At 43.5% G+C, this 25224-nt stretch overlaps 1 protein-coding gene across 1 annotated transcript in view; it reads right to left on the bottom strand.

Moving 5' to 3' along the window:
- PDE3A (phosphodiesterase 3A) overlaps positions 1–22522 on the bottom strand; it is a 264129-nt gene extending 241607 nt beyond the window's left edge. The window contains exon 1 of the mRNA XM_056340624.1: positions 21063–22522. Coding sequence (XP_056196599.1) covers positions 21063–21923 — 861 coding nt within the window. The 5' untranslated portion in view covers positions 21924–22522. The remainder of the gene's footprint in view (positions 1–21062) is intronic.
- Between the last annotated feature and the right edge of the window lie 2702 nt (positions 22523–25224).

Here is a 25224-nt window from a genome sequence, read left to right as displayed (position 1 = left end):
GCTATTCCACCTCTGCCTGCAATTTTCTGACCTGTTCCCACATCAAGAGTAAATTCCTTTAACTTCATGCTGGCTCCCACTCCTACACAGGCAAATGACTGAGCTCTTTTCCCTCCCTGTCCTCCTTCCACCCGGCCTTGGTAACCAACATGCTCCAAAAAGACTGCTTTCACAGTGCTTTCGCTAGCACTCTGCCCACATAGCAACACATGGCTCAACAGCCACGCAAAGCCGTGTACTGGCACATGCAGGGTCTGCTGTATCCAGGGAATAAGGTTTAGGGGCCCAACAGACCCATGCCCCTTTGCAGTCTGTTTTTAGTTATCGGGAAACAACCCAAAGAAATGTCTTGGGCTCCCCCATAAGACACGATCACCTATGATGCAGCAGAAAACGCCCCTTATCCACAGACTCCTACAAAAACCTCTGACTCCTTAAATGCTAGAGCCAAAGTTACATTTCAACACTACAGAAACAGTTGCCCCTCACTCTCTCCCCTCTCTCCACAATTTAGCCTTTTGCAGTGTTTACAAGATAAACTGACATTTGAATATATCAATCTCATAACTAAATATTAAGATCACAGGAGAAAAACATAAAAAGCCCCAGCCTCAATTCTTTTGCTTAGTCCTCAGCTATCATTCTTTTTCAACCTACAGTCTACCTCCAAGCTAGAAAAGAGCTCAGGTTTGTGCTTCTTGCAAATGCTTTTCTGACTTGTATTATCAGCCGCTGTTATTAGATACAGTTTCATTCATAAATGGTGTTTGAATAGTTTTTCAAGGGAGAAATTCTTTTTCATCAAGTCAGGTCATGGATCATGTTAATCAGATTTGGTTTTATTTCTAGTCACTCTTCAAACTATTCATATCATTCGCTGCAGATAAATGATGTTTGTGGTTTGCGATACACATTGAGAGGGTAAGGCGTATTAGCACAAGGCATTCAAAGTGTTTTTTGCCAACAAGAAATGCAAAACTCCTCTGGGCAGAAGCAAGCAGAGCATCCACTTCAATAATATTTTCCTTCCCCCCCCCCCCTTCTTTTTTATCTTTTCCACCTAATAAGGGCCTTTGACTGCATTTCCTTAATTCCCATTTTTGACAGACAACTGAAGCAGGAACGTTATTAAACAGAGTTAGAAAAATCCTTTCTAATAACAAAAATAAAAACAATTGAATGTAAGACAGGTTTAGGGACTTGCAGGGTCCTAAGCGATGTGTTGCCCTCAGGCAGCTGAAGCTCGACAAGATGAACCTGCAATGTTTTAAGAGCCAGATACAACCCTGTGGTCCACCAGGCATTTTCCAGGTGATTTCGCTTAACCACTTACCTCCCGTTCTCTAGTTACTTATGGTATGTGACCATTTTTCTCCCATATCATCGTTAGGGTTCAGACATTTAAAAGTTGGAAACACCTATGATGCAGAGAGGGTAAAGTTATTCTTTTCGCCTCTTTTGACCAGCTGTACAAAAACCGGTGCCCTACCCAAACAGCCGTGGCACAGTCAGCTCAGCAGTGACCGACCAAATCGGACTGAGGCACACCACCTCCTCCACCACGAACCGGAACACACCAGGCAAGCATACCGAGTCTGCCCAGCCTTACAGCCCTTGGTGGAGGCAATATCAATATTATTCCGTTTTAGTACTTCTTACAGTTAAACACCAAACCAAATCCTTTCCCCACCCCCCAGCTGCAATTTTTAGATACAGTTTTATATGCTAGGTCAAAAATCAGTTAAGAAGCACTTGACAAGAGAAAAGAAAAACATCTAAAGCAAACAAAACCTCCCAACATCAACAGAAATGGAGGAGGGGAGAAACAGTAATTTAAAAGTGACCCTTGGTGTGGGGCAGAGGAAGAAGTCTGTCTGATTTACTTCGGATATAGTTGGGCAGGAAATCGCTGAGGTGGGTTAAAATACCTTTCTTGTACATGCTTTATAAAGAATTTCCTCTGATTACTAGAATAATATTTGTTTTCATGTCAATCTTGATAAATCACAGCTGTGGTGCTTTATTTCCTCTCTCCCTGTCCTTATTTTAATCTATTAATAGGCTATCAATTAAAAACATACATATATACTTATTCTATATATAAACACTTCCATTTTGCAATCAAATTCCCTACATAACATCGTCCTGGTCCTGAAACGTGTCATTTGCACGTGTACTACTGAGCACGACCCTTCTCTCCCTCTTGTGACCCCAGGATCCCAAGGACATCCTAAACTGCACAGAGCCTCATGCACCAGGGAGAGCCAGAGGTGTCGAGAAGGTAATTCAATTAAGAGCCCTGCAGCTACTGCAGACTCACAAGTTGGAAGTGCCAGAACAAGAGAAGCATAAGCCTGAGCAATACTGCCTGTTTTGTTGTCATCTTTTTCCTTCTGCTTCCCCAGTTCAGGGGGAGGAAGGCAAGACATCTGAAGAAGCTTTAGTATAATTCAGAGCTATTAAATTTTGCAGTTTCAAAGCTACAGAAGTCTCTGGAAATAGTTTTAACCAGGTATTTTAAGCCACTGATATGGTCAGCATGACTTCCAAATTACATTCTTCAGTATTTCCACTGCTGAATTTTGGAGTCCAGCATAGGAAGGAAGGGATTTATTCCTCAAGTTCAATACTCTTTTTTTTTTTTTTTTTAAACATTTGACTTAAAGGATAATTATGAAAATACTAGTTCTTGCTGCAGCTTACCTCCCTCAGGTTTCACCTACCCACTTGAAATACAACGCTGAACTAGTATTCAGGCTCACACTCTACACACTTTCCAGACTCCAAGGAGAAACTGGGGAGCAGACTGCACTGCCATAGCCCACTGAGTTTCATCAACTGATCAAGTCTAGAAACTCTTTCCAACTTGGAAGTTTTTCTTAAAGCCTCTGACAGTCACAACAGCTGCTTTACCTCTATGCTGAGCAGCATTAATGAGAGTTGTTTGCTTTCTTTAAGAGGATTTTGCACAAATGAAAAAGAGGACTTTTATTACAGGTCCCACTAACTAGTTACTAAGTTGTTAACAAAGCAGGTAGATACAGTTGTGAAAACAAGACTTCCTTTCCAGAAAGGAATAGGTCAGATGCCTCCAGGTAACTACCAACAGTGAATGCATTTAAAGGTCTCCTCCAGGAAAGATTATCTCCAGAAGTTGATTAGGCAATTTTACAGCTGACATGCTGAGATTTTAACAGCCTTTAAGAACCAACCTGTTAATGCAGACTGAAACAACTTCAAAAAGGAAAAAAAAAAAAAAACACCAACCACCAACCCACATCATGAACTGACAACGAGCATATTAAAACCCAACCAGACAAGAACTGCTGGGCTGGGCAGCTGGGCAGCAATAATGCTCAGAACAGGCTGTACCCTGCACGCACCCATCTCCTGCAGGAGCTCTCTCCCAGGTCCAACAACACTAACTCACGTAAGCAAGGGTTGGGAGGTCTGGCCTTCGGGTGCTCTATCGTGCCCTTCAAACTGCTGTCTCTTATCTGGCTGCTAAGAAACCACCCTACAAGCAAAGCCTAACAACTCCCAGCCACTTCATCTCACTTACACCACACAGCACTCTTTTGGCAGCCGTAAAAGCATTAAGCTAACAAGTGGACTTGATAAATCAACTTGTAGCTTGGACAAAGCTAAGAGCAATTAGGAGCCTACCTGGGATTTGAACTCTATCATTCAAGGGGAAGAAAAAAAAAAAAAGTCTGCCACCAATCCCAGCTTGGTAATGCAAACCAAACAGCATAGCAACTCCTGAATCAGAGAAGGGCAACAGCAGAAGAGATACAAGAAATCTGATCTGTTCTTCAGTAATCCTGCCTAAGGGCAGGACTGAGACTGCAAGCTCCTGGCTCCAGAGTAACACTAACATTGTACATTGGGCACCGACTGGAACATAAATGGCGCTTACTGGTTGGGCTCTGCATCCCAGCAGCAGGAGGAACCGGCATTGCAGAAGGATGCTTGCAAGCAGCTGGGGGAGAGAACCCGCAAGCAGAGGTAGGCTGTGGAGGTGTGGGTTTGGGGGAAACACTGGCAGCAACAACTACTAAGAAAAAAGGTATCTAGGCCCACTTGGAAAAACATCTGAAAGGCTATTCTAAAAAAACCTCTCATGTACACACATGAAATGTCACTAGATAGCTTGTTGCAGTGCTTTATCAACATTAGTGATAGGTAAGTTTTCCCTCATATCCACCCAAGCCTTCTTTTCCCATAAAATAAAAAGGATGAAAAGAAATCAGCTACCAGGCAGACACTGCGCACGCTATTCTTTTCTGGTATCTTCTGACATATCAGAAAAGATACGGGTTTTGTTCATAGCCATTTCCGCCCTCAAGTCCTCTCAAAGAATGTTGTTTGTATATACAAAGCAGGGAGGAGCTGCAAAATACGAGAAGAATTCTGAGGGAACGCTGGACTTCCAGGCTTCATCCAGCAGAGACCGGATGCAATGCATTTGGGCTCCATGGCAAACAAGGAAAGACTGAGAACCACGTTTCCCTTCAAACTGAGCTTTTTCCACCATTTTCCACCACATTTTCCACTCATTTTGCACCAGCTGAAGCTAGTTGGTCTCAGGTAAATCACACAGCTAAAGCAAGGAAGTTAGATGGGACAGAAGAAGAACACAGCACTAATTCACCTCACTTGATTTAGTATTTAAATTGTTTCAAGTATGGCCAACAAGATATAGCCCACCCAACAGGAAGAGTTTGCAGGTTTTTCCTCATTCTCCGCTTTCTAGAAACCTACAAAGATATAGGGCAATCCATTCAACTCAGAAGACAGCAGCTCAGAGAAGCTCACCATTAAAACATTACCCACCTTCTAACCCATGTCTCCAGCCCAGCAAGAAATGACACTAGCTTCTACAGCTTTTCCGCAACAACATTAAATGTGGAAGCTAACACGGGATTAATCTGTCACCATATTCATTCTTGTAAGATGTCAGATGCCCTTATTGCACACCCCGTTCAGCACAAGTTGAATACATGATACACCTCATAATGTCAGGCCAGAAGTCTACAGGGTTTTCTAAAAGTAAGGAGAACATCACAAACGCTAAGCGAGATTAGCAGAGGGGGCACCAATTTTCCATTTGATATTCAAACTCCAAAGGAATAAGATATTTCAATAGTAGCAGCTCTGCTTGAAAGCATCTGACAAAGCCACTTAATAAACCCTACGGGCCTGAGGAAATGTGCTTTCTTGCAGTGTTATGGCTCTCCAAAATAACACAGAAATGCAAGAACAGAAGTAGAGGATGGGTGGATATGGCAGTTCTGAAATCTTACTAAGAGTGACTAAAAAGAACTATGCCATCTCAGGAATCTGTGGAGCACAAGTGCTGCCATCACAGGAGCACAGCCCTGGGACTTCAAATTAGAGATAACTCCACTTCCCACCTACAACTGGTCACTGCAGAATGCTCCCCACAGATACCAGGTGAGGGAATGGGACCAAAGACCAGTGCATGGGAGCTTCTCCAGGTCTGTAAGCAACAGTTCATGGCAAAGATTTTTACCTTGGCAAACATTAGAATATACAACTCATGTTCTCACCCAGATAGGGCTTCTTTCCCATTTTCTTCTTCATTTTGTTGTTTTGTTCTTCTGAAATGGTTACAATTTCAGTGGCAGTGCTAACGGCAGGCCTGAAAACTACACACACTCAAGAATCAGAAGTAAACAAATAAAGAATACGATCTTGCTCATAAGCCAACCCTAAAGCTAATTCATTGCTTCCTATTTCAAGTCTACTTGCTCACATCAGGAGTGAGCTTGGCATGTCTTGCTGGGAAAAATAATACACACATGGAAAAACTACAAAACACTCACTGGTACATGGATCAGTCAAAGATCTAAAACACGATGTCTCAACTAATTACATGCCTAGGTCATTACATTAACAGTTTAAAGTAAAACAGAAATTGTTTCAATTACACATTCAACAGGAACAGGGAAGAAACAGTGTTCAGAATATTAGAAATAATTTCCAGGACAAAAAGTTCTACACACATGCAAAGAACACACAGAGGTATTTTCTTGGTAAAAGATTTTTGTAAATGTTATGTATTACAGCAAAAATGAAGATGAGTTTTCTAAGTAGAAAACCTTACTGCAGCTGCGCAGACAAGAGCGTGTGCTTCAGCATGCACAGAGTGGCACACACACCTCTCCCAAGGCCAGTATCAAAACTGCTATGAAGACCCTTTCATCTGACTGCTGGCAAGTCCTTCCTGACCGGCGCTGAGCTTGCTCTCCTGTTCTCGCGCATTGCATTTCAATACCCCCCACCCCCCCACCACCCGAGCTGAACTGGATTAAGACTGAAGGATGTTTTCTTTCCAGCAATATGATAGAGGGACTTCTGCTGCCAACAACAAATGTGAAATAAGAGTGCTGGGTGTGCCAAGCAGGGCACTGCTCTCGGGAGCCTTGACAGCAATAGCAGTGATCCCATGAGACTCTCAGAGCTAAAGGCTAGGGAAAATGAATATATATACACAGGACAGAACAAACCCACAATGCTCAATTAGTTGCTTTCTGTTTCCACACAGCTGAATCAAAACAAAGGACTTCACCAGAACCACCTACCATAAAGCCCATTATGAACAGCTGGACCTCTGCTATGAAGTTCAGGCCCTGGCTCTTTAAAAGTCTGGGTAGATTTTAGATCCAAGTACCAAAATACTGAATTATGATTTCACATCTTTGTTACAGTATCTTTCCAGCCATCACACACTGTAGGTGAAAAATATTTCCCCTTCTTTGTAAACTGCTTTGATTATGAGCATCGCATAACATCTAGGGATATTTGGTGGCAGGGAAAGCTTGCACAGCAAGGCTACCACTACATCTTTGCTGAGAAACAAGGCAAGACATCTGAAACAAGGAGAGACATCTGTTTTACATTGTCTTTGAAATAATTAACTGATTTGTGCGTTACCAAAGTGAAAATTAATTTTATTCTACTGTGAGAAAGTTTGGGAAAAGTGGAAGTCTTTAGTAATCTTTAAAAGGGGAAAAAAAAAAAAAAAAAGTAGTCAAGATTAGGCCAGACAAAGAGCCAGTTCCCACAAAAGGAATGATGGAGCTGTGCCAAATGCTTCTAAGAACAGACCATTTTTTGGTTGTTTATTTGAAGCCAAATTTCTTATGCCTTCATTCTCTCTTTTATGGGTATTAATAAGATTTCCACATAAATCTGTCTCTACTTAGTCATCTTCACCACTGTCAGACTTCAGAGTCCTTCATGAGGAAGGACTGCCAACACAAATGTTTATGATGTCACACAAACTGCACTATCACTCCAGCCATCACTCAGAACAAACAGTTCCAAAAGGTGAAAGGCCAGTACAGTCTATAGAAAGAAAAGGATTTAAAAAAAATAAATAAATATATATATATAAAATTAGAATTAAGAGACTCTGAGAAAAGAAGGAGAGGGGATATAACAGTGGTCATCAACTAAAAGCATTTCTTGATTTGATGTTAACAAATGAAAAACCAGCGAGCATCTTTCTCTAGTTCATATACATTCTTAAGACAGACTTCACACACTAACTGGAGATTTTACCTGTGCTTATCTGAAACAGACTTTCTTTGATTCTTCTTCTGTTTATTTTATAAGTCCTTCATGTTCATATCACATATTGTGACCAGTGCATATCTGTCACTGATGTATGGAAATTTCCTCCAAGGCACCAACAAATTTTTGCATTCAGACTTTTGCATTTAGAGTCAGGTAACACTACCATCCCTTAAAATGTGAGACAGCATCTCCATAGATTCAAACTCATTGACAGATCTCTCTGGCTCAGCAAACAAACATCCACCTCCCCAAAACATGCAAAGTAAACCAAAACAACAAAGAAAAAAAGAAAAAAAATAATCACCAGATGCTCTTGAATCTGGTTGAAGGCAAAAAATTGAGAAGAATTAAGGAAAAAATGTATCACCAGACAAAACTGCAGTGTTTCTTGGGTGTCAGTCACAGACAGTCTGAAACAAATCTAACCCACCTTTCTCACATGTGGAAGCAGAACCAAGTGCCCAAAGCCCACCTTTAACTTGTTTGGCCTGCCTTTCATGAAAGAGGAAAGGGGTTTCAGATTTGCTGGGCTAGAAGACAGGGAATGATGGAGGAATAATCAGCTCACTGATGTAAACATTCCTAGATCAAAAAGGAACATTTGACCATTCAGAAGGGTGGCACTACGGAAGCTGTTAACTCAAAGCATGTGGGCATCAATATCATAACATTTCTCCTACGTTTGCTTTTTATTAAATAAACACATCTAAGAAGTTAGCTATATAAAATTTCATTAAAAACATCTGAGATTGCAAATTCAGGCATTCAAAAGATAGTGTACAACATAATCATACTTACAAACACTGATTCACTGTTTTAGATAGCAGTCCATTAAGATCCCAGGAAAGATAGGAAGCAACTTTCTGGGCTATCAAGTTTCTGCCTAAAGTTCTCATCTCCTTAACCTGCTATTATGAATGATTAAGACAATCTGATCGTTACTTTCATCTCAGTTCTAAAAACCTTAACCAAATAAAAGACCCAGAGGCCCTTAGGCCAAGTTCTCATGAGTACACTGAATGACTGTGAAGGAAGATGTTTTGTCACTACTCCCACTAGCTGAGGATTTTTTGGGCTGGGGTTTTTAAGTGCATATCAGTAAATTTTGCAATACAATGACTTCAGTTTAAAAATCAACATTTTCCTCAGATCATGTTTCCACTTCCATTTGAGAAGAGACAATATATAAAGCAAATCAGAACGTGAAATAAGCGCATATATTTGCAGCTGCAAATTCCCCCCCATTAAGGCGTTGTACTAATTCATGGCTAAGAATTTTAGAACTTCTAATCACAGATCAGTTGTACTTTCCAGAAGAATAATACAATCTAAAGATATAAAACTGACAGCATGTCCTGGCATGAACACTGAATTTAAAATTCTGGATTTCCAAAAAGTCTGCTCACGTGGCAGATCACAGCCCAAGTCAAGAAATCTTAAGGTGAATCCTCAGGATCTTCTCTCTTGTCTATGTGTAATACAAAAGAAAAAGAAAACTCTAGACCCAAGGATGATGACAGCTAAAATACTGGAATGAAAAACATTGAATCTATGCTTCAGTCACTGCAGTCCACAAGTATGAACCATCCATCAACCCTAAATAAGAACATCACATGTTTTAGGACTAGATTTAAACACCACACACAGCAGAAGAGAAAGCTGAAATAAAGATTGGATAGATTTAAGAGGAAGGGTACAGACAATCTCTCTTTACTACTTCACTTTAAAAAGTTCAAGAACTCTCCAAGAAACATTCAGGTTTGCCATCTCTCTCTGTCTCACCACGTCACATGTATCCAGAAAGCTACATTTTGGTATCCTAAATTTCATTTAAGCCCCAGTGCCTTGTATTTCCTGTTAGCTGGCTCTGATGCTAAAAGTCCCTCACCAAGAGGCAACAACAGGCTCGGACCCTCAAGCAGAATTTATATTGGAATATGTGCCTTAGTTCTGGCACCCCAGTCCATCTAATTGTTGTGCTACTATCCCCTGCTCCTCTATTACACCACTTGACACAGACATGGGAAGCTTAGTAAGAATTAGCATTTTGTACTCTGCAACTCAGAAGTCAGTTTTCAGTATCAGTATGGCACAGACAGTATTTCTCTTTGCCACTTAACAGATTTCTTAGTACTGTCTCTGTAATGAGGCACATACAGAGCCAGTGCTGCCTAAAATCAATAGTACACACCGTTGGTATACCTGCTTGTTTCTGGGCAGTGTGCTTCTCCACAAGCCAGAGGAAAGACAAATGCTCTGCAAATCTGAGTAGAAGTCCTTTACTGGCAAGGGTAGGGCTCCCCTTCCACCCTCAGCCCCCTTTTAACTTCTGAATCTCAGCACACAAGAAGTACAGCATTAAATCCTTTAATAGAAAATGTTTATTCATTTGCAGTTTTGTGTAATCAGTAGACAATTATGACTGCATTTAAGAATGGCACTCGCATATGAATTAAGCTGGTCTTAAAACAAAAACCTCAGTAATGGCATATGAATAACATTGCAACATTTCACCTCATTCAGAATTCAGGATCAACAGAAATGCAGCACATTTCAGGGAACCGTCATAATAAATAAATTTTCAAAACTGTCTTAGTCAATAACTAATACTGAGTAGTCCACAGCTTCCCTGAGAATAGGTACATAGCAGCAATAACATATATATTACACATAACATATTTTGCAAGCTAAAGCTCATCATTCTTGTCTGTAAAAATTCACATCACCTATTAATTTCAACTGGTCTTATCACACGTCTAATCAGCCAGAGCTCCACGCTGAACAAACCCCTATTTATGCCCACAAGAATGACACTGGCTCAGGAGGCACAAGGAACTTAGTGGCTCCTCCTGCCTAGCCAGACCCCAAGCTCCACGTCACAGCTAAAACCAGTGGGAAGCCAGCCTAGACACCAGAGATACCACGTAAAGCGCCTACATGGCTTTGCACCTCTAGGATAGAGTTGTAGCACCAATTTCAAATTGAATATTGGAACAGGCGTTTATAAGGCACAAGTACTCCTTTGCTGATCAAAATTACTACTCAAGTATTTATGAATAAAAGAAGAAAAATTTTGCAGAAATTAGCACACATTAGCAAGTCAGGAAAGAAAGAGAAAGGTTAAAACTATAACAAATTGGAAGTCAAGCAATGGTTACAGAGGCTGGCATATGCCTACCTGTAGAGACATCAAAAAATATTATTAAATATCCAGAAAGAATAGTGTCGTATATTACTCAGGCTGCAGATGTGCTGTCAGGATCAAATGAAGAATTCCATCCCCCTAGGCTACACAATACTAACTTGAGTGTGTATATACATACACACATGGATAATATACACACACCAAGATACATGTATGTGTGCACACACATGTATAAAAACATGCTACAAGGTCTCAGGTCACATTTCAAGCAGCACAGCCAACAGCAGGTCTGAATTACTTTCTTTAAAATAATAAAGAGAATAGTTAGGTGCTTAAAAAACAAAACCAAAAAACCTCACCCCAAAATGGAAAATAACAAAAACCCCCAAACAAGCAAACAACCAACCCCAAAACAAAAATAACAAAAAACCAATCCGCTCTGCAGATCTCTGTATGGGAACACACCCTACTCCCGCACTAATGATTTAATGAAAGGATCAGCCTGTTACCCTGGGAGGACTGAGCACTCCCAATTCCCACTGAAGTCTGTGGAGGCAGGGAGGAGATTATCAGTACAAAAAGAAGATAAGAAAAATAGTATTTTTAAAAAAACTTGTCTTGTACAACATAATTTTTAAAATATCGGTGAATGACCTCCACAAGCTAAAGGTATTCACTGTCTTAGAAGAGTAACATGCAGAGCTACATCTCAGCGCAAGTATTCCTGTAACGATCCCACTGACAGACTCAAAGTATAACTCCAGCCACATGTGAAATATCTTATCAATTCTCTTGCAATTATAAATGCACCCAAACACACTTACAAAATACAGCGATCAGACCTTGTAAAGAGTAACCTGTGGTTAGCATCACCAGTAAAAGTGATGAGAAATGCACCTTAGAACTCTACCAGCATCCAACTCTTTTTTGCCCCCCACCAAACGAGTATCAGAGGAAGGACTTCACTCTCACCAGCATAGAAATAGCCCTCTCTGCACTGGAGAGTGTGGGTATGTGGTGAGAAGCAGCAGCATAGTTTACTCTGCAAGGAAACCCAAGTTAGATCTGTTAGCTGGTGAGCTCTAACAGGCAAGAAGGAACAGAAAGAAAGAAGGAAGGAAAAGAATAATAATAATAATAATTTAAATAGCATAATGTTTATAATCTCATAATAGAAGTACTTGAAACTGCATAATCAGAGGCAAGGGTGGACAGCAAGTAAGACAAAGGTTGTGCGGCCCTTTTTAGTCTACACTTTTGCACAGAAGTCAGCACATTTCTACCGCTGTCATTTCACGTGAGATATAATGCATGAACATAGACAGAGCTTCACAAAACCAACAGGCAACAAAAAGCTTGAGTACACGTATCTAGATTATTGCTCATAGAAGTGGAGAAAAAATTGCTTGGATGTAGCTTCTCAATCCATGCATCCCCCTTTTAGCCCATCACTCTGGCCACTTCAGTGGCCCCACATTCTCATTTTAAGGTAAATTTGGATTTGTCTGGTTTTGCTAAGGATCAATATTTTTATATGTAACATAACTAACAAAACATATTAATGTTCTCCCTCTCTTCCATGGCATTACTTACAAACATACGTTAGTTTATTTAAAACTGTATAGCAAAAATAAGTGCAGAAGACTAGCAAAAGTATCTGTAGTCCAGGGTGAGGAACAACTTAGGTTACTGCTGGTGCTGTGGCTGCAACTTCAGAGATGCTAGCAAGGTATCATCAACCTGCTGGGAGAGTAATAATTTTCAAAAAACAATTTAAAAAAAACCCGTTTAACTAAATTCTTTCCTCTTCTGGAATTTATTTCACAAACATTCTTATGGACTAATTTACACAAACATCAGTCAGAAGGACGCTGCTCAGAATAAGTAATGTTTCATTTTGAGGTTTAGTAATAATTGTTCCCCTACATGATCATCATTTACACAGAGAAAACCAGTCTGCAAGCTTATCCAAAGAAACAAGAAGTTTTGTTAAAGCAAAAAGTAAAACCAACAGCCATCAGTGACTTGATCCTCAAAACACAGCAAGTGATACAGCTTTCCCGCAGACATAATCATATTCATATTTCACACAACTTTTAATGTAGCTGAGATATTTCTAAAAGGGCCAACCAGTCTAAGTGGAATGGTTGTTTCTCAAACCATCACCAGGGTCTGCCTCAGGAGTTCAGCAACCATACAGTGTTAGGCAGACAAAATCCTGTTAGAAATATTTAATGATGCAGCATATGATTTTACCTTATTTTAAAACTCAAACCAAAGCATAAATTCTTACTACAAAACAAAGCCAACTTAAGCAACCTATAAAATACAAAAGGCAGGTAAGTCACTTTAAACCTGCATAATTATTTCACTGGTGGGTTAGGGGCATTAGGGAAGCTCAGAGCATAGCTGAGGCCATTTCTGGTATGTGGAAGTTTTGTATTTTTCCAGCCTTATCCACGGGGAGAGGGAGAACCTTTTATGAGCATCAATGCAGCTAATATCTTCTTCCTAATTGTCTTCAGTAGTTAATTGTAGTAAAAATACAAATACAGTCCTGCAGCCATAGGTCCTGGTCAGTGGATACTTCAGATAAAACAGTATGGTCACTAAAGCATACCACAACAGAGTAACCAACTGGGAAATTTCTTCCTAACTAGTATCATATTTAAAGAAAAAAAAATTAAAAAAAAAAATAAAAAGGTAAGCCAGTTTTTCTTATCCTTAACCTACCTGGCATAAGAAATCTCTAAACTTCAATAAATAATAAATAAAAATGTCTAAAGATTTTAGAAATAGTTTCACTCATACCTTGTGACACATGATCTATCTCACACATCCAGACTTCTTCCTACCAGTTTAAAACTAAAGGATTAGGGTTTGTTTTATTTGTTGTTAGGGTTTTTTTGGGGGTGGGTGGGTGGAGGGATATTTTGGGGTTGGTTGTGAGCAGGGGTGATTCTCTTTTTTTTCCAATTCTCTTCTAATCCTCCATGTTAAGGAAAATACCTGTTCAGTACCCCTCAGACAGATGTGCTCTTACATATCTTTCCAGTCTCATCTTATATGAAGATCAGAAGTTTGGGCTATCTGTGGACCCCAGCCATTCATTGTGGCCGACCAAAACTCAACACAGCACTTCATACCAGAACATCACTAACCTAATTCCTAATTTCACTATAATACTTCACACACACAGACTAGCGCTGCCAGCCGACAGAAAGTCTTTTTCCTAACAAGCTCCAAAATTAACAGTGCAATTTCACCCACCAACAGTAACTAAAGTCTTTATAAAGACTGAAGTCTTTATAACCAACATCTTTCCCGCACCTTTTGTTCACCAACCATTAAGGTGGCGTTAGGAAACTATGTTTCCTGTGTTCAACACTAACGAAGGACCATTTGTCTCATCAGCACATTCTGCCATTGCACCTTTCCTGTGGTGTTTCCCATTTTAATTATAAATAGTTATATATGTGAATAGAGTAATGAGGTGCCACAATACATAAAGCAATGGTGATTTAGTTTGTTTTTCTGGATTCTTGATGGATCCCAAGGCAGTTCCTTTGTACCATGATCTCCAGTTACACTCATAATGGGCTTTTCGAAGGCCAAAACCCACTAGTGCTTTTCTTCCATTTTTTTTTTTTTAATTTTGATTTTGTTAGCGCACCCAAAGAGCTCAGATTAGAGAAGCAGAGTCTTCTGCTGCAGGTTTGTTGATCTGCCTCAACCTCATTGCGCCGACGTCGGCGTTCCACTAAAGGCAAAACATTTCAGCTGCCACCGGTAAACCGAAGCGAAGGGACACGAGAAGTGAGAAACGCAGCTAGAAGTGCAGTGGGTAGACAGGAAAAAGTTAAATAAGAAAAAAAAAAAAAAAAAAAAAAAGAAAGGGCTCGGTTAAGTACCACGGACAGATTTTGTTTATTGTGTTTTTAGCTGCTCGGGCAGGCGGGGGCCGGCGCAGAACAGGGGCTCTCGTGCCCCCTAGGGGTCCGGCCCCGCCAGCGCCGCCGCCCGCCGGGCAGGGGTGGGTGCCTAACGCTGCCGTAGCATCACCGTAACAATAATTAATAATAACGATAATGATAGGGTTGTAACAATCACATACAACCACACAGAGGGAGAAGAAAAGGAGCTCAAACTCTTCATTTAAAAAAAAAAAAAAAAAAAAAAGACTTGATGAAGGGGTATAGCACATCGTCCTCTCCCAATCTCATTTAATCTCCCAGCAGCTCTGAAAGAAAAACACTGATATTCCCCACAAGTTAAAACTTGGACAGGCATCATATTTAATGTTAGGCAGTTTTTTTGATGCTTTTTCTCAAATCATTGGACCGATGCAGACAACTCCTGACGCTGCCACTGTACTTGCAGCAGGGCTTAGAGCAAGTCAATTTGGGGGAAAAAAAACACCCACAACCCAGCCAGAAACCTGAAAAACTACACAGTCCAAATGAGAAGTATTTATTTCTGAGCGATGCGCTGAGTAACACAGGAGAGACTTTGAGGAAAGGGTTTGGTAATTCATTGAGAAACTTTTTCAAAGCCAAGCAGAGAAGAAAAAATGTGCACAAAGAAAAAACTGACTTCCACTTTGTTATCTGAATCTTTACATATATTTCCTTATCTGTCAAGTGGTACGATACAAGCTGTACATCTCCCATTAGATTACCTAAGTAAATCACAGCAACTGGCTCAAAGCTTTAACTGCAGCGGTGTTCTTTTTATCCTCAAACCATTTAGGATGCAGTCAGCTCACCCTCATTTTGAACCCTGCCGTTTCCAGGCTCCAGAACCCAGCAACCTTTCCACTTCCAGGCTGTATTTTTCTTTTTTAATATATATTACTCTTTTTTAAAGAAAAAAGTCCAAGCAATATTCCTTCAATTTGCAAAATACAGCTATGTTTCAGTCTCTTGCAAAAAAAGAGCTGGAATGTAAGCACACTAACAGCAGATTAGGACAAATTCATACAAATGTCACAGTTAATGTCCAAAACATCATGTGTCACTGTTTTTCCCCTCCAACCCCCAACAAGCTTCTCAAAACACATTTCATACACAGGGTCACTGTTCTGGCTGTTTATTTAATTAACATGACAACCCAGCATACACAGGATTTCTTTCAGTTCCTCAGCTTTGCATTTTCACACTTCAGGCAGAAAGAGCAGAAAGTCACTACTGTATTTTACTTTTTTCCCCCAGTAAGCCACAATATATATTTCTTGATTTAACCAATTGGTTTAGAATCTATTTTTGTCAATCATGGGAGTTTCAACAGCAGTTTTTACATTTTTGTGAGGTTGAAAGAAAAAAGAAAAAAAAAATGTAAGTAGAGCGGGTTTGCGTAAATGAAGCCATGCAAAAGAAAATAAAGTATTACATCTGGAATCCCTGGGTGATTTTTCCTGGAGCCTTACTTAAATATTTTACACGGTTGCGTTTCAGCAAGTCACCAGATGACATAACTTCTCAGTATTGCTCAGTTTCTAGCGACCTAAATGGTAACGCCAGTAAATCTTATCCGAGTAATTACAGCTCAATAAAGCTTATTAGCAGAAGGAGGTATGTGGTATATAACAGCGCATGTCTAATAGAAGACATGACTTTGACATACATAAAATTAAATATCTAAATTTAATCTGCCTTCTCTTCTCCAAAATTTTAAATCTGTGTATCCTGCACTCTGTACTCTCCTATTTTCAGGCCAGACGGTAAGATACATAATATTAAATATTGGTTATAATATAAAGATACCTCTGTCCTTTTTTCAGGGCAGAATGACAGAGAACCAGGAAAGGGTGGGAACCAATGTATTCCTGGCACTTAAAGCTCTCACTGTCACGCAATGAGAAGAACAGATAAAGCCTTAATTTTCGCTTGAAAAAAAACCCAACAAATACATTTCTTTTTCTCCTCAGTTTCTTAGATCTTATCGCTGAAGAGATATCTTTGACCACGTTATGTGAACTGTTACAGTATTGTCTTCTCAACTCCACAAACAGGCAGTGATAACAACAGTCCCGGCTCACAACTTTCCCAGGCTACAGACTGGGAACAGGCAGAGTCACCGTTCAGAGCACCACAAAAAATGGTCAAATCGAGCAAAACCCCCTCCACTGCCACTGGAGGAAGACAGAGGGGTCTGGCAGCAACATTATTTACCTGAAAAACTAACTTTTTGAAAGAAGAAGTAGGCAGGGAAAGATGTGGCAGGACGAAACAGCTACCAAGTCTGAAACCAATTAAAAGTAGTAGGTGACAGACCCTCAGATGTCCCTCAGTAAGGCAAACGGCCTTCTACTTCTCCAACTGCTTGAAAGGAGGAAAAGAGCAAAGAGAAAGAAGGAAGGAAAGTGGGTAGAAAACCTCTCTGCCCCAGGAGCCAGAGGACACAGATGGAAGTTTGCAGATGGAGCTGCCTGCCCAGCAGCTGGAGACATCAAAGCTGCAGGAGAATCTCCTCCGTCCTGATGCTGCCTCCTGCACCGATCAGGGCTTTTCAGCAGGACAAGACTCAGCATGCTCCTTGTGAGCTCTTTCTCATACGGGGTTGTGTCACCCACTGGGGTTTAGAACCCAGATAGTACTTCAAAACCTGAGGTATGCTGTACCTGCGACAGTCTTCTGACTAAGGAAAAAAGAAATGTAAAAAGGCAAAGCAAATTCAACTACTTGCAGTAGCTGCTCTAGCTCATTTAATACACACTTGTAATAAATCCAAGTCAGCTGAAAACTTCCCATTCCCCTCAAACAAAACAAATAACAAGCAAGGCTTAAAAGCAAAATTGGGAGTCCTAGTTTAAAATTGTCCAGCTACTGTCTCCTGTGGAGTATTTTACTCACCAAGGCGAAATTATCACTTTGGACTGTTGTATGTCAAGATTAACACACACAGATCTGAGGCACAGGGTCCACAACACATGGGCCATATAGTATTTTAAATGGGAAACACCAAGACATAGAACACATTTCTGCTTCTCCACTCAATCTCCTCTCCACACTAAAAGCTAAAAAGAAACTCCAAAAGCCATCATCTCCGTGGTACTTGTGCACTTACTGAAGAAAAAAGAAAAAGAAAAAAGCACCTTTGTTCATTCATTCACGGTGTTATCCATCCATTCACAATTTCTCTCTGCAGCCTCTTTTAAAACTGGGTGAGCAAACCCTCAAGGAGCTGAGCATCCTCAGCCAGCATCGATGAAATCACAGGGAGACAACACTCAGCTGGGAGCAGGATCAGGCTATTACAGAGCATACATTTCTCAATGAGATCTATGCACTTGCCAGACTGGAAGCTTTTAATCCAAAGAATTTGCAGAAGTTGAGAAAGAGAGAACATATACAAAAATCAATCACAAAAACTGAATTAAAGGAAAAATTAGTAAAGAACACTTTTAGCAACAAAAGAAGGCTGTATCTTGGTGGGGTTTGATTTTGGATAGTGGCACTTTTTTTTTTTTTTTTTTTTTTAAATGAAACGGGTTTCCTTTTTAAATTCTTTTTGGAACTGATAAGCAACTAAGACAAGATGTTTCTACAGAAGGAATAATTCATGCCATACACACTTCCAGCTACTCCTACCACAGATTAAACAGAAGTACACTTTCAATTTTAAATATGTTAATTCCTCTATCTGTGATGTTAGTTTGCAGTTCCTGGTACTGTCCTTTATATCATAAGGCCACATAGATTCTGTTCTGTATTCTAGTAGGGAAAAATTCAGATTATAACTGAGACACGTCTGACTAAAAAAAAATTAAATTCAGAAATTCCAACTTTCACAGAACCTCATATTAACACAAATAGTCACATAAGTTGGGAATCACACTCTGGAAAAATAAAAGCTCTGTTAAATGCTCAGCAACAGAAAAGATTACACGAAAGATAACAGGAAACATCTCTAAAACTGCGCCTAATGTTACTCATCAAATAAAAGTATGTATTTCAAAGTGATAAAGTAGATCCATTTCCTGATGAAAATTATTGGCAGCTCCCAGATATATTAATAAGCTATCTTTCAGACCAGAAACGTTCAGGGGATGTTTTTTTTAAAAACGGGGGTGAGGGAAGGCCTGGTTTTGTTTATAAAGCCCTCATCTCTATTTTTAACATGTTATATTTAAAAACTGTCTAAAAGAGAAACATTTACCTATGGTTTCTTTAAGTCTATAGGGAGCTGATTTTTGCTAGAAACACAAACTTTGTTTGCTGTAAGGGTCCCACTTCTCCCAGCATTTCTTCAAGGTCTTTACAGAGCTTTGTTTCAGCTTTTCCATTTTTCTGTCTTGCTAACATTTATTTAAGAGCATAACTTTTAGGGAGGGAAGTTTGCATACACACAGCCACATTGTGCTAATAAATATATATATATATATGTAAAAAAAAGACAGACAAAAAGTCTCCCCAAACTCAAAAGTAGTCATCCATTTCTAATCACGCAGTGACACAAGCAATAACAGATCTCGCTATTGATTAATAGTGAGTGAGAACAAAAGAAAGTGAAATTTGCCAAAATCCTGCAGCGGCTAAACGGAACAGTCACCAGCTAACTTCAGTCCAGCTCCGAAGCTAGGAAGCGGGAACTGCTCGGGGCAAAGCTGACCACTGTCCCCAGGTAACACACCACTGGGAGGGGAAAAGAAACCTACCTCGTTAACCATCGCCAGTTTAACATTCTAGTATATATAGGTGGTGTGAATTCCCACCACAAGAAAAGAGAAGGACATGATCACAAACTAGTAAACCCTATCTCTGAAAGATCACATTGAGAGATGTTAACTAAAAAGCTGGTTTTATTTGAAGTGTGACAATGAGTGGAAATATGTTTAAAATCTTACAAATTATTAATGTTCGAAACCACCAGAAATGCCTAGCGTCACCAAGTAAGTTTGAACCGTTTTAATTTCTTGCCTTAGATACTGCATTTACAAATTATTCTTATGCCCTTTCCTCTCTTAGTCCCGATTAAAGTCAGAAGCAGGTCAGCTTTCTACTTTTTCACACTGTATTTGCCTGGACACCGTGGTAAATATTTATTTGATCTAAACAAAAATGTTAAATAAATAAGTACGTTTGTTGTAAAGTAAGCCTCAAGTACATAAGGTTGTCAGGCCCTCCTCTAGAAAATGTCACAACCAACCACAAAGGGATGTAATCAAACCATTTCCAGAAACAAACTAGCCACCCACACCATATGGTTAGATTCCATTACTTGGAAAATACTTAACTGCTTATCCAGCAAGCAACCTGAAAGAAAACCTTTGGCGTACAGCAATACGCTTCAGCTGACCACAGTGCAGAGAGTAGTTTTCAATACTAATTGAAAAAGAAGGCTTAAGACTGTTTGCCACTTATTTTCCCCCTGGTATCCCTTGCCAGCAAGGGTTGCACTGACTGTCAATATGCCCAGTAGCGCTCGACCCATCGAATGATTCTTTTGTGGGGCGATCTTAAATCTCCAACAAATTGAGAAAACGCTTTGAGCGCAGAACTAAGCCGACCTTGCATCTGTAGCAGGGCTCTATACAGCTGTGCAGTAAAGATAATGGTGCGTGTTGTTTCTTTTTCCTTTCTTTTTTTTCCTTTTTCCTTGAGGTGTGCGTTTAAAAGAACGCATCGCTGGCAACATAGTAAGTTTCACTCGTTCATTCAAATCACGGCCTCTTAAAGGAAACAAAGTTGAGATAAATGGCGTGTGCCTCGCACCGGTTCCCACAGCCGCGGCAGCTATTGATTGCAGCACAGGGCAGCCTCGGGGAGGCAAAGTGCAAAGATGAGCACCGCGCCGTGCGGGCCAGCCTCTGAGGACACGCTATCGCCCTGATAAGGGACTTCTCCCACCCAGGACAAGCTGCTCCGTTCACACACACGCACCCCTTTAAAGCAAGTTTAACAGGGCTAAGCTACCGTTCCAGGAAACTACAGGTCTGAAAAAGCGAGGCTCGTAAGTGATGCTGGGAAACCTGAGGGCAGTTTCCCACCAGCTCCGAGAGCCAGGCGAGCACCGTCCGCCTCGACCTTCTGCCAGGCTTAAGGGAAGCGAGCGCCGGTGATGGCTGTAAAAGAAAAGCAAACCCCGAGCTCTCTCCCTGTCAGGCGGGGTCCGGAAAGCCCCGCTGCCCCCCGGCCCCTGCCCTGCCCCGGCCCGGGGCGGTCGTCCGGGGTCCTCCGCGCCGGGGAAAGCCCGCACCGCGCTCGGCCGCCGCGGCCGGGAGCGCACGGCTCTCCGCGCCTCCGTCGCCGGCCGGAGCCCCTCCCGGTACCGGCAAAGTTTGGGACCCGTCCCCTGCCAGCCCCTGCCCTACCTGCTCCCGGGGGATGCAAGGCAGCGAGGTCCGCCGGTGGGTCTTGCTGCTGCCGCCGCCGCCGCCCGACATCTCGGGGGAGATCATGGAGCTGGACCGCCGCCGCCGCCTGAGCACCGGGGCTTCGTCCGCGGCCGGGGGGGCGGCGGGAGGCTCCGTCAGCGGGGCGGCCCGCCGCGGGGGCCAGAGCCGGTCGGCGTAGCCGGCCAGGAGGATGCCCAGCAGCCCCAGCAGGTAGGCCAGGTAGGGCCGCCAGGACGCCGGGACCCTCTCCAAGGCGACGAGGGACGTGGTCCTGGCCGCACTAGTCACGGCGAGCATGAGGACGCCCTGCCTCAGCTTCAGCACCAGCCATGTCACGGCGGCCAGGCAGCTCAGCACCACCCCCGTGGCGGCGAGGGAGAGCAAGTGATCCTCCCCCGCCGCCAGCGCCGTCTGCGCCACCGCTTCCCCCCCGCAGCAGGCGGCCAGCAGCAGCGCCGCCGTCCGCGGCCGCACGCCGCCGCGCAGCAGGTACCGGCCCGCGCCGAAGAAGGCGCCGGCCAGACCCAGGGGCACGGCGCCGGGGGGCAGCCAGCCCCAGCCCCGCGGTCCCGCGCCGCCCTCCGCCGCCAGCTCCCGGCCGCGCTCCCCCCGCACCAGCCTCACCACCAGGGCCAGCAGCACGGAGAGGGAGCCGGCGCACAGCGCCGAGGAAAGTTTCCGGCGGCGCCAGGTCTCTCGCAGCGGCGGCAGCGCAGCCCGGGAGGCCGGCCCCCCCTCCGCCGCCGCCCCGCCGCCGCCCCGCGGGGTGCCGGGCTGCCGCCCCGCCGGCGAGGAGCGCCCGCTGCAGCCCGGGCTGCGCGCCCCGCCGCCGGCCATGGCCTCGACGGGCCTCCCCGCGCACCTCCCGCGGCGCCCCCCCCGCCCCCGGGGCTTATTCCCGGGCGGGCAGGGGCCGGGAGCGACCCCCGCGGCGGCGGTCAGAGGCGGGCGGGCGGGGCGCGGGGGGCCGGGGGCGCTCCCCGCCGCAGCGCCAGCATTTCCTGCGGAGCTCGCCCCCCGCTCGCCTCCTCCCCGGGAGCCCAGCACCGCGCATGAAGGGCTGGGAGCGCCTCGCCTCCTCCGCGACCACCTCGGACTGCGGGGGGGGGGCAGCAAATTAATTTTTTAAAAAAAAAAGTGCAAGAGAGGGACAGACGCTGAGAAGTCCTAAACGGTGTAGGAAAGGCGGCGGGGGTGGGGGGGGGACGACGAACGACCGGCAGCGCGGGAGCGGCAGCTGTACCACCTCAGAAGCGCTGCTTATTTTCTAGGCCATCAGTTCCCTCACTGCTCCCGGCGGAGAGGCGGGGGGGGAGCGGGGGGGCGGTGGCGCTGCCCGCCGGAGGGTCCGTGCCCGGCCCGCGGCTGCCTCGGCCCTGGGGGGTCCCGGCCGTGCCCCGTGGAAGGAGCCTCCCGGCCGCTGCGGACAGCGGGGAAGGAGAAATGACACCCACCCCACCCCCACCCCCCCCAAAAAAAAAAAAAAAAAGAAAAAAGAAAAAGAGAGGTCCCAGAAAAATCGCAAATAAAAGGCCAGCGGAGCCCGGGGCAGAAGTTGCGAAGTCCTGCCGGGAGGGCGAGGGAGAGATCCGCGGGAGGGACTTGGAGGAGGGAGGCTGCTTGGGAAGAGGGGAAGAGAGAAAAGGGAAGCGTTCCCCTCCTGAACGCTGCTGGGATAGTCCTTCAATTTTGCCCGGAAAAACCGAGTGCTGAGCGCCCCCCGCCCCCAGCCGGGAGAGCAGGCTGCCGAAAGCCCAGGAGCAAACCCGGACAGCACCACGAACAGACACGGGGCAGCGCGGGGGGCTGGAGGCGATAACCAAGCGGGAGGCAGCCGGGGAAGGGGGGGGCTTGCCACCTTCAGAAGGGCCAGACCGGCTCCTGGGGAAGGGCTGCCCGCCCCCGGCGCGGGGGAGACTCCGCGCTCCCCACCGGGGGGTCGCCGGGGCGCGCCCCGTGTCCCCCCGCCGGAGCCGGCGGTGCCACCCGGGCGGCGCAGCTCTCTGCCACCGGGCGCTGGCGGCCAAGGCATAAATCCGCCTGTCAGGGAGGGGGCAATTACGAGGCCGTAAAAAAGTCAGAAAGATGGATGTTTATGAATGATTATTACTATTTTTGCTGTTGGTTTAATGGGAAGCCCCAACTGGAATCCCTAAGCCAGCGGGCTACGGTGCTCTGAAGCGCTGTGAATTTCTAGGCTGCGGCTCCACCCGAAGTCCGCTGTTTCCCTCCTCCCAACCTGCCTCCCCCCGCAGGGCTGCTCCCACTGGGACCGGCAGCGGTGAGGGGGATGCGGCCCCGACCCTGACACCTAGGCTGCCGAAATTTGCTCGTGCACGAGTGGAATCAGTTGCAGACGGAAAGCCCTGTAAGACTTATTCTTAAAGCCCCAGGTCCCACCAAAGGGCACGGAGTAACATATTTAGCACACATAATCATGCAAATCACAGAAAAATACAATCATCATCTGTGAAGTTACAGAACATTAAAAGTCAGGAAATGAACAGATTAGAAAACAGAATTTCCCAGCCCTCTTCCCCCTCACACATCCACAAATCACTACTTTGAGACAGATTTATAGTTTTTATGTATTTATTGGTCTATCTATCTGAGTATCACGTCTATCATCCAGGATCTAAGTATCTGAGATGGTGCATTAGTGAAGCATGTTTTGGATTTTTACTAGAAATGGGTCATAAAAACTGAGTATGTTTTTAAATTATAGTTTTCCAGCCTAACTATTATGGAATATGGATTTATTAGTCATTTTTATGTTTGAAGCTTAGTTTGAAAACAACTTAGATATTGTTAGCAAAGTTTGGCTCTGAGGAATGGAAAGCCTCTGGGTTTTTTAAAGGTTAAGGGTCCGGATTAAGAACAGCTGGAAAGGTTTACAGTTTATGCTGGTGAGACAGCAATCAGCAGGTTGCCATACACACCTAGAAAAACATAGCTGGGTTCCACCTACCCCAAGCATCAACATCACAGAGGCAGAATCAGGGCCCAGATAGACATCACCATACGACTCCTAACTCCTTTCCAGCTTTTTGTAAATAAGGTGCATCTCTTGGGTGATTTCAAGTCTAAAGGCACCCAAACAGAGTGCAAATAAATTGATACTGCAATACTGCAACACATGCAACAGTTGCAATTCAGATCGATCAGACCTTTGACCTAATCCTTGCTACCAAGTACCATTCACGTACATCTTAATTTATCTCCGCTTTGTTAGTTTACAATTAGATTTATTGATAACAGAAATGTTGATACTTTAAGTACAGTCATAAAAATAAATATATAAAAAAAAGCAGAACTAGAGGAATGAATACTCCCTACCTTTATTTTTTGCCGCACACTCTCTTTAAATGTATATTACTTACATAGATCAAAGCAGATAATGGTGTATAATCTTAATTTCTTAAGATGAAACAGGAATTACTCACTTTATATTAAAGCAACAGCATTTTTTTTGGTTGGACAGATATAGGTTAATGTAAGGAAATTTATATTCTCTGTAACAGCTGTTATAATAATGGCTTGAGCCTAATAGTGAAGGGTTTTTTTCAACAGTGTTTCAAACTTATTAAGTGATCGATAACGATTTCTGAGCTCTCCTTGCCTGGATCTCTGAGGTTACCGTGAGCCCAGCTGGCAAAGCTGAGTTTATGGGTGTTAGACTTCACTGACGTCGAGGGCTGAAGCTGGCAACTGTAAGCCGGAGACAGCATCTTTCTGGCCTCACATGAAATGAGCTAGACCTCGTCAAGCCATCTGCTGCTTTCTGCTCTGAAATATACAAAAGAAAGTCAAGTTTTGATTGTTTTTTCCTGATATCTTGATTCTCACATCAGTGACCTTTTAGATAACATGATGAAAGCCAAGGCTCACAAAGCCAACTTTGGCAGCTAGCACAAACTTGATAATCTCTAGATTTCCTAGAAGCACAACTCAGACTCCTGCCAATTCTTTCTTCTGAGTACTGAGGCTGTATATTGAGCAGTACTGAAAGCTGAACTTCGCTGTGTTCTCTACCATGTGTGAGCAGATAAAATTACTTCTTCATGTTTCTGAATTAAAAAACGCAATTGTATCTTCTTCATCTATGGATTATCTAAGGGTGTTTTAAGCATTTAAGTTG

Source organism: Falco biarmicus, chromosome 5 (genome assembly GCF_023638135.1).
Source record: "Falco biarmicus isolate bFalBia1 chromosome 5, bFalBia1.pri, whole genome shotgun sequence".
NCBI classification, from domain to species: Eukaryota; Metazoa; Chordata; class Aves; order Falconiformes; family Falconidae; genus Falco; species Falco biarmicus.
Note: the sequence above shows the minus strand (reverse complement) of the source record. Positions and strands in the feature narration are given on the sequence as shown.